The sequence below is a fragment of the Oncorhynchus tshawytscha genome, linkage group LG09, assembly GCF_018296145.1.
Source record: "Oncorhynchus tshawytscha isolate Ot180627B linkage group LG09, Otsh_v2.0, whole genome shotgun sequence".
NCBI lineage: Eukaryota > Metazoa > Chordata > Actinopteri > Salmoniformes > Salmonidae > Oncorhynchus > Oncorhynchus tshawytscha.
The window spans coordinates 8,597,138-8,607,386 of record NC_056437.1 but is presented as its reverse complement, the minus strand read 5'-3'; the positions used below and the strand labels follow the sequence as shown (position 1 = coordinate 8,607,386).

Sequence of the window (10,249 nt, the reverse complement as noted above, 5' to 3'; positions counted from 1 at the left end):
AACATTACTGGCTTTATAGGTAGTCGGTATATCAGCTGATTCCCTTTTGACAAAATATGGCATTACAGTAAGTAGTAGTCATTACAGTAAGTAGTAGGCATTACAGAAAGTAAGTAGTAGCCATTACAGTAAGTAGTAGGCATTACAGAAAGTAAGTAGTAGTCATTACAGTAAGTTAGTAGTAGTCATTATAGTAAGTAGGTAGTAGTCATTACAGTAAGTAGTAGTCATTACAGTAAGTAAGTAGTAGTCATTACAGTAAGTAAGTAGTAGTCATTACAGTAAGTAGTAGTCATAACAGAAAGTAAGTAGTAGCCATTACAGTAAGTAGTAGTCATTACAGTAAGTAGTAGTCATTACAGTAAGTAAGTAGTAGTCATCACAGTAAGTAAGTAGTAGTCATTACAGTAAGTAGTAGTCATTACAGTAAGTAAGTATTAGTCATTACAGAGTAAGTAGTAGTCATTTAAATGTAAATGACAGATGTGATTGAGGAACTAAACTATTCTATGAGGTAACCTCTTGATCTCCCCCCCCCCAAGCGTTCTTCAGATAGTAACACACACATTTAAGTCTCCTTCTCTCCTCTTCTTTACTCCACAGTAGTGACACAGAAACAGAGTGAGTGACCACCCTGGTTGGTGGGTAGGTGACATTGGGAATGACTGGCTGTGGGTGGGTGGGCCGGTCCACAGCCCGTAGGCGTGGTGCAGGCGTGCAGTCAGAAGGGATTTTATCATTTCATTTCAACAAAAAACACAAAAATAAATGAGAACTTAAGGTTCCAGCTCAGCGACAAGTTTGGGGTCAGTCCCATCGTCAATTCAGGAAGTCAATTGAAAAATTCAGTTCCAAATTCCAATCTTCCTGAATGTGTTTCGATGATGAAAATATGGAATTAGAATTGGAATTTCAGTTGACATTCTGAATTGACCCCAATCCTACTCAGCGATGACAGTGATAGTACTGTACGTCCCAATGACTTCTCCTGAAGCCAATCACTACAGTATGTATGTTAATATATATATTTAGCTATCCATCATTAACTAGAGCTCCCCTATCCCTGGGTTTCAGCACCACTCCGGTTGAAAAGTTCAATTACTTATGTTATATAAACAAAAGTATCTATTGTCATTTAATCATATAATTAGAGTTAGCTTTTGTAATCATGCAGCAGGTCTAACAGGCAAGGGGTTAAACTAAGGTGAAAGGTCAAGGGGCAAAGGTTAAGGGGACAAAGGTCAAGGCGGTGATGTCATGTGGCAAGGTGCGCTATAGACGAACTTCCAGTACTGGCCATCAGTCCCACTCTGTCTGTCTGTCTGTCTGTCCGTCTGTGTGCCTAGCTCGCTGCTGAACAGAATTACATATTTACAGAAGACAGGGGGCGCTGTGCTGTGTGGAACACTAGCACTAACCCCTGCAGGAATAACAGTATTCAAACACACCTATCTGTCACACCCATACAGGAGACAACCCCAGGTTCAAGCCTAGAGGTTATCAAAACATATCAGTACCATCACATCAGGTGTGGGGGAAGTGAATGGAGGTTTATATAGTACTGTGCAGTAATGACCAAAAAGAGGACACCTTGCCACATTGACTGAAGCACAGACGCTTGCAAGGTATTGGGGGAATGAACAGCCAGTTTTAATGACACTTTCCAGAAAGATGCTCGTCTAAGCTTTTTGTATTTTTGATGATGCCATATAAGGGGGAGATATAAGTAAAGCAACTAGAAGTTAATAAATATATTTCACTTTAGTTTATTTTAATTTTTTTCGTTATACTTTGGTGATTTATTTTTGAATGAAAATGCAGGCTTAAATTTTAGAATCATGATTCTTATAGTAATTACTGTATGTTTCCTTAATCATCCCATTCATATCATAATTTTTTTATCTTTTAATCATTTTTGTTCTTTTTCAGGTTTCGGTTGGTAGTGGTTGGTAGGTAGGTTGGTTGGGTTGTTTTGGACATTGTGTTTCACCTTCTGAAGAACATGGGGTTGCGCAGGCAGGCTGCTAGTCACCTGCAACAACCCAGGGGTCCTGCAGAGGTCTCCAGGCTGCTGTCGGTGTCTGAGGCCAGGGTCTGGTCGGTGGACATGGAGGAGATATCGTTGACGGAGGGGGAAGGGAGGCTCTCACCACTGCTGTTCACGGCTGCACCTGTGCTGAGGGAATAAACAGGCAGCCGGGATTACAATGAACTAACAGCCCCGCAGACACTAATACATAGACATAGTCACAGTCAGCTACAACCATTACTGTGACACATACAACCCTTACTGTGTCATACAGTCAGTCACAACACAACCCAATGTTACACAGTCAGTCACAACACAACCCAATGTTACACAGCCAGTCACAACACAACCCAATGTTACACAGCCAGTCACAACACAACCCAACGTTACACAGTCAGTCACAACACAACCCAATGTTACACAGTCAGTCACAACACAACCCAACGTTACACAGTCAGTCACAACACAACCCAATGTTACACAGTCAGTCACAACACAACCCAATGTTACACAGTCAGTCACAACACAACCCAACGTTACACAGTCAGTCACAACACAACCCAATGTTACACAGTCAGTCACAACACAACCCAATGTTACACAGCCAGTCACAACACAACCCAATGTTACACAGTCAGTCACAACACAACCCAACGTTACACAGTCAGTCACAACACAACCCAATGTTACACAGTCAGTCACAACACAACCCAATGTTACACAGTCAGTCACAACACAACCCAATGTTACACAGTCAGTCACAACACAACCCAACGTTACACAGTCAGTCACAACACAACCCAAACCCAATGTTACACAGTCAGTCACAACACAACCCAATGTTACACAGTCAGTCACAACACAACCCAATGTTACACAGTCAGTCACAACACAACCCAATGTTACACAGTCAGTCACAACACAACCCAATGTTACACAGTCAGTCACAACACAACCCAATGTTACACAGTCAGTCACAACACAACCCAATGTTACACAGTCAGTCACAACACAACCCAATGTTACACAGTCAGTCACAACACAACCCAACGTGTACACAGTCAGTCACAACACAACCCAATGTTACACAGTCAGTCACAGACACAACCCAATGTTACACAGTCAGTCACAACACAACCCAATGTTACACAGTCAGTCACAACACAACCCAATGTTACACAGTCAGTCACAACACAACCCAATGTTACACAGTCAGTCACAACACAACCCAATGTTACACAGCCAGTCACAACACAACCCAACGTTACACAGTCAGTCACAACACAACCCAACGTTACACAGTCAGTCACAACACAACCCAATGTTACACAGTCAGTCACAACACAACCCAATGTTACACAGCCAGTCACAACACAACCCAATGTTACACAGTCAGTCACAACACAACCCAATGTTACACAGTCAGTCACAACACAACCCAATGTTACACAGTCAGTCACAACACAACCCAATGTTACACAGTCAGTCACAACACAACCCAATGTTACACAGTCAGTCACAACACAACCCAATGTTACACAGTCAGTCACAACACAACCCAACGTTACAGTCAGTCACAACACAACCCAACGTTACACAGTCAGTCACAACACAACCCAGACGTTACACAGTCAGTCACAACACAACCCAACGTTACACAGTCAGTCACAACACAACCCAATGTTACACAGTCAGTCACAACACAACCCAACGTTACACAGTCAGTCACAACACAACCCAACGTTACACAGCCAGTCACAACACAACCCAATGTTACACAGTCAGTCACAACACAACCCAATGTTACACAGTCAGTCACAACACAACCCAATGTTACACAGTCAGTCACAACACAACCCAATGTTACACAGTCAGTCACAACACAACCCAATGTTACACAGGGAACCGTACTTATATACAAATCACAGCGACAAACCAGACATGAGAGAGGCAAGTTAAGGCTGTCCTCTCTCTCCTCAGAGACAGTGACAGAACAAGTTAAGGCTGTCCTCTCTCTCCTCAGAGACAGTGACAGAACAAGTTAAGGCTGTCCTCTCTCTCCTCAGAGACAGTGACAGAACAAGTTAAGGCTGTCCTCTCTCTCCTCAGAGACAGTGACAGAACAAGTTAAGGCTGTCCTCTCTCTCCTCAGAGACAGTGACAGAACAAGTTAAGGCTGTCCTCTCTCTCCTCAGAGACAGTGACAGAACAAGTTAAGGCTGTCCTCTCTCTCCTCAGAGACAGTGACAGAACAAGTTAAGGCTGTCCTCTCTCTCCTCAGAGACAGTGACAGAACAAGTTAAGGCTGTCCTCTCTCTCCTCAGAGACAGTGACAGAACAAGTTAAGGCTGTCCTCTCTCTCCTCAGAGACAGTGACAGAACAAGTTAAGGCTGTCCTCTCTCTCCTCAGAGACAGTGACAGAACAAGTTAAGGCTGTCCTCTCTCTCCTCAGAGACAGTGACAGAACAAGTTAAGGCTGTCCTCTCTCTCCTCAGAGACAGTGACAGAACAAGTTAAGGCTGTCCTCTCTCTCCTCAGAGACAGTGACAGAACAAGTTAAGGCTGTCCTCTCTCTCCTCAGAGACAGTGACAGAACAAGTTAAGGCTGTCCTCTCTCTCCTCAGAGACAGTGACAGAACAAGTTAAGGCTGTCCTCTCTCTCCTCAGAGACAGTGACAGAACAAGTTAAGGCTGTCCTCTCTCTCCTCAGAGACAGTGACAGAACAAGTTAATTAAGGCTGTCCTCTCTCTCCTCAGAGACAGTGACAGAACAAGTTAAGGCTGTCCTCTCTCTCCTCAGAGACAGTGACAGAACAAGTTAAGGCTGTCCTCTCTCTCCTCAGAGACAGTAACAGAACAAGTTAAGGCCGGGGTCCACTGTCCTCTCTCTCCTCAGAGACAGTAACAGAACAAGTTAAGGCTGGGGGTCCACTGTCCTCTCTCTCCTCAGAGACAGTAACAGAACAAGTTAAGGCTGGGGGTCCACTGTCCTCTCTCTCCTCAGAGACACTAATACTAAGATTCTATTTAAAGGTCCCTAAAAGACCTTTCCATATGCTGTGTGTTCAGTAGCAGCATGTCAAAGTAAAAGAGATGAAACGTTTAATAAACAGGCCAGAGGATGATAATCAGTTCTAAACTGGTCCAATTGAAAGGACTCTCCGGCTTCTTATTATAATACGCAGAAGTCAAGATGTCGTCCTTCATCTTCCCCTTTGAAAGGATCAGACAGGGCTATTTCATTTCATTTCACAGCAAATGGCTCCATCTATCATTGTTCTCTTCCCTTTTCCCTGTCTTTCTTAGGCTTTTTAGATTCAAATAAATCTGATTGAGTTGGTTCTGTTTTCCAAGTTGTATTCTAGGCTATACCAGAGCCAGATATGGTAGACTAAAAGCATTTGCAGGAAACAAATAGATTAGAGGGAACATCTAGTTAAAGAGTAGGATAGAAAACTGAAGAGAACATTATTTAAGCAGGTAGGAATACAGAAGGCATTCTGTTATTATGTAATAACTCCCATAGAGAACAGTTTTATCCAGTGCTTGACTTGGGCAGAAGCTCACCGGAGCCAAGTACAGGCACCTCAAATGTTCTACTGCTTGAGCTCCTGTTCCTCTTATAGAATATTAGCTCAAAAGTATTGTGGATCTCCTGCACCTAAATATAAAACAGTACCGGCACCTATTTCAGTCTACTGGTTTTATCTAGACTTATACACTACATGGCCAAAAGTATGAAGACACCCCTTCAAATTAGTGGATTCGGCTATTTCACCCACACCCATTGCTGACAGGCGAATGGCCATTGTTGGCAGTAGAATGGCCTTACTGAAGAGCTCAGTGACTTTCAACGTGACACCGTCATAGAATACCATCTTTCCAACAAGACCGTCATAGAATACCATCTTTCTAACAAGACAGTCATAGGATGCCACCTTTCTAACAAGACAGTCATAGGATGCCACCTTTCCAACAAGACAGTCATAGGATGCCACCTTTCCAACAAGACAGTCAACAAGTCAAATTTCTGCCCTGCTAGAGCTGCACCGGTCAACTGTAAGTGCTGTTATTGTGAAGTGCAAAAGTCTAGGGCCAACAACGGCTCAGCCGCAAAGTGGTAGGCCACACAAGCTCATAGAACTGGATCGCCGAGTGGTGGCAATCCGTTGGACGAATCGGGTTTGGCGGATGCCAGGAGAACGCAATCTGCTCTAATGCATAGTGCCAACTGTAAAGTTTGGTGGATGAGGAATAATGGTGTGGGGCTGTTTTTCATGGTTTGGGCTAGGTTCCTTAGTTCCAGTGAAGGGAAATCTTAACGCTACAGCATACAATGACATTCTAGATGACCTGTGCCTTTCCTGTTTCAGCATGACAACGCCGTTGTGCACAAAAAGAGATCCATACAGAAATGGTTTGTCAAGATCGATGTGGAAGAACTTGACTGGTCTGAACAGATCTCTGACCTCAACCCCATCGAACACCTTTGGAATTAATTGGAATGCCGACTGCAAGCCAGGCCTAATCAGTCTATAGTGCGTATGTTATTGTGTGTGTGTATGTGTATGTGTATGTGTATGTGTGTGTGTGTGTGTGTGTGTGTGTGTGTGTGTGTGTGTGTGTATGCATGTGTCTGTGCCAATGTTTGTGTTGTTTCACAGTCCCCGCTGTCCCATAATGTGTTTTTTCATCTGCTTTTTTAAATCGAATTTTACTGCTTGCGTCAGTGTCCGACCTGACTAATGCTCTTGTGGCTGAATGGAAGCAAGTCTTCGCAGCAATGTTCCAGCATCTAGTGGAAAGCCTTCCCAGAAGAGTGGAGGCTGTTATAGCAGCAATGTTCCAGCATTTAGTGGAAAGCCTTCCCAGAAGAGTGGAGGCTGTTATAGCAGCAAAGGGGGGGACCAACTCTATATTAACGCCAATGATTTTAGAGTGAGATGTTCGACGAGCAGGTGTCCGCATACTTTCTGCCATGTGTATCACTGCCTCATAATCCACAGTCACTAAGTCTGTAGTGTCACATAACGCACGTCCTCTACACGTACACCTTTCATCTACTCGAGAGGAAACGGTCCCACTCGATCTAGAGCATACCAAAATGGTGAGGTGATTTGTACAAAAGACATCCACTGTGCAGGCAGACCATAAATCTCCTGTTTATCAGGCGGGTGGTTAATAAAAGGACAATGGGAGACATTTCAGCTGACCACCAATAAAACGAGGAGGCTAAATCACAATTTATGGCTCAAACGTCGATTGTATCCAACCCCACAGTGGCAGGTTTACTCAGAGACAGAGCAGTAGGAGGAGATATCCGGTGCTCACACAGTGGCTTCTACATCAATGTAAATTAACTGTGTATTCCTCAAGGACAAAATAAACATATAAAACCATTCTAAGGTTTGAGAATCCTGTATCAAACATGACACGTCATCTTTGCAAAATTTAAAAGCAATTCTGTAAATCTATTAAAAAAAATATATTTTTGGGAGGGGGAAATTCTGAAATAATCTAAGATTACCTAAATGCTTTATTCTACATATATCCTCCCATATAGAAATGTTGCCAAAGAACAGTAACCAACACATAAAAGACATTGTATATGCATCCATCCACAACCAGTATAGTAGATTGTTCACTGTGCCAGCCAGGCGGTCATCTATTTCTCCTGACTCTACCTGGGTCTGTGTAGAATGACAGGTGGTTTATCACTAAACCCTAAAGTTGGTTCTGCCTCCTGGCTGGCTATGTGATCTCTGAAAGCCCTGAGCCAAGTACTGCTGAATGGCAGTGCTCCAGAGCCTGGTACTGCTAATGCTGTGAAATACTGCCGTCTGGGACTCTTCAGCACTGCGTCTGTTCTCTGCTCGCCTCAGCACTAGGGCTACCCATCTGCTTAATTGCAGGGAGAGAGAGGGATGGAGAGAGGGAAGGAGAGTGAGGTAGAGGGATGAGGGAGGGAGGGAGAGAGAGAGAGAGAGAGAGAGAGAGAGAGAGAGAGAGAGAGAGAGAGAGAGAGAGAGAGAAGAGTGGGACAGAGAGACAGAGGGAGGGGGAGGGGGAGGGAGAGAGAGAGAGAGAGGAAAGAGAGGGAAAGAGAGAAGGAGAGTGAGGTAGAGGGATATGGAGGGAGGGAGGGAGGGAGGGAGGGGGAGGGAGGGAGGGAGGGAGGGAGAGAGAGAGAGAGAGAGAGAGAGAGAGAGAGGGGGATGGAGAGAGGGAAGGAGAGTGAGGTAGAGGGATAAGGGAGGGAGGGAGAGAGAGAGAGAGACCGAGGGGGAGGGAGACAGTAACAGTATCGCACTGCGGATTAAACCACATCCAGGCCACTGTCCCCTTAACAGAGCCCTAAGGAAGTCTGTAGACACTGAGCAATCCCCAAATACAACTTCCATAGTGACACTTTGTACAGTATAAAAACGCTCTCTGCCAAAAACAGCCGAGGAGAACGACCGAGGCAAGTTGTTTTCCTCTCAGCAGCACTAGACTGGACTGACGCCATAATGTTACCATTTCTGTGCCAGCATGACTCATCACCGCCCTCAAGTGGCCATTCAAGGGAATTTACACTACCCATTTTACAGAACATATTTATAGGGCTGAAAATATTTATCAAATAAGACATCTCAGAACGAGAGAAATTCTAGTGTTTCTCTGGAAGAGCAAGGACCAAAGACCCCAGCTTTAATTCATGATATGTTACAGTACAGATGTGAAACTTCATAAGTAATAAATAAACACTGAGTGTACAAAACATTAAGAACACCTGCTCTTTCCATGATATAGATTGACCAGGTGCAAACTATGATCCCTTATTGATGTCACCTGTTAAATCCACTTCAATCAGCGTAGATGAAGGGGAGGAGACAGGTTGAAAAAGGATTTTTAAGCCTTGAGACATGGATTGTATGTGTGCCATTCAGAGGGTGAAAGGGCAAGACAAAAGATGTAAGTGCCTTTGAACGGGGTAATGGTAGTAGGTGCCAGATGCACCGGTTTGTGGGAGAACTGCAAAGCTGCTGGGTTTTTCCACACTCAACAGTTTTCCATGCGTATCAAGAATGGTCCACCCCCCCAAAGGACATCAAGCCAACTTGACACTGTTGGAAACTGTTGTTAGCATTGGAGTCAACATGGGCCAACATCCCTGTGGAACACTTTGGACACCTTGTAGAGTCAACATGGGCCAACATCCCTTGTAGAGTCAACATGGGCCACTCCCTTGGACACCTTGTAGAGTCAACATGGGCCAACATCCCTGTGGAACACTTTGGACACCTTGTAGAGTCAACATGGGCCAACATCCCTGTGGAACACTTTGGACACCTTGTAGAGTCAACATGGGCCAACATCCCTGTGGAACAGTTTGGACACCTTGTAGAGTCAACATGGGCCAACATCCCTGTGGAACACTTTGGACACCTTGTAGAGTCCATGCCCCGACGAATTGAGGCTGTTCTGAGAGAAAAGGTTTTTTGGGGGTGACACCCAATAATAGAAATGTGTTAGTAATATTTTGGACAATCAGTGTGTATATATATATATATATATATATATATATATATATATATATATATATATATATATACACTGCTCAACAAAATAAAGGGAACACTAAAATAAACATCCTAGATCTGAATGAATGAAATATTCTTATTAAATACTTTTTTCTTTACATAGTTGAATGTGCTGACAACAAAATCACACAAAAATTATCAATGGAAATCAAATTTATCAACCCATGGAAGTCTGGATTTGGAGTCACACTCAAAATTAAAGTGGAAAACCACAGGCTGATCTACAGGCTGATCCAACTTTGATGTAATGTCCTTAAAACAAGTCAAAATGAGGCTCAGTAGTGTGTGTGGCCTCCACATGCCTGTATGACATCCCTACAACGCCTGGGCATGCTCCTGATGAGGTGGCGGATGGTTTCCTGAGGGATCTCCTGGACTAAAGCATCCGCCAACTCCTGGACAGTCTGTGGTTCAACGTGGCGTTGGTGGATGGAGCGAGACATGATGTCCCAGATGTGCTCAATTGGATTCAGGTCTGGGGAACGGGCAGGCCAGTCCATAGCATCAATGTCTTCCTCTTGCAGGAACTGCTGACACACTCCAGCCACATGAGGTCTAGCATTGTCTTGCATTAGGAGGAACCCAGGGCCAACCGCACCAGCATATGGTCTCACAAGGGGTCTGAGGATCTCATCT

General features: G+C 44.2%; 1 protein-coding gene across 10 annotated transcripts in view; it reads right to left on the bottom strand.

Moving 5' to 3' along the window:
* Positions 1–287: 287 nt before the first annotated feature.
* Positions 288–10,249, bottom strand: part of mapk10 (mitogen-activated protein kinase 10) — a 128,710-nt gene continuing 118,748 nt past the window's right edge. For 2 of the 10 annotated variants that reach the window (XM_042326450.1, XM_042326451.1), the window contains one exon: positions 291–2,171. In XM_042326450.1, coding sequence (XP_042182384.1) covers positions 2,029–2,171 — 143 coding nt within the window. In that variant the 3' untranslated portion in view covers positions 291–2,028. Of the gene's footprint in view, positions 2,177–10,249 lie in introns of all 10 variants that reach the window. The other 8 variants (XM_042326452.1, XM_042326453.1, XM_024430832.2 and 5 more) reach the window with 7 other exon arrangements.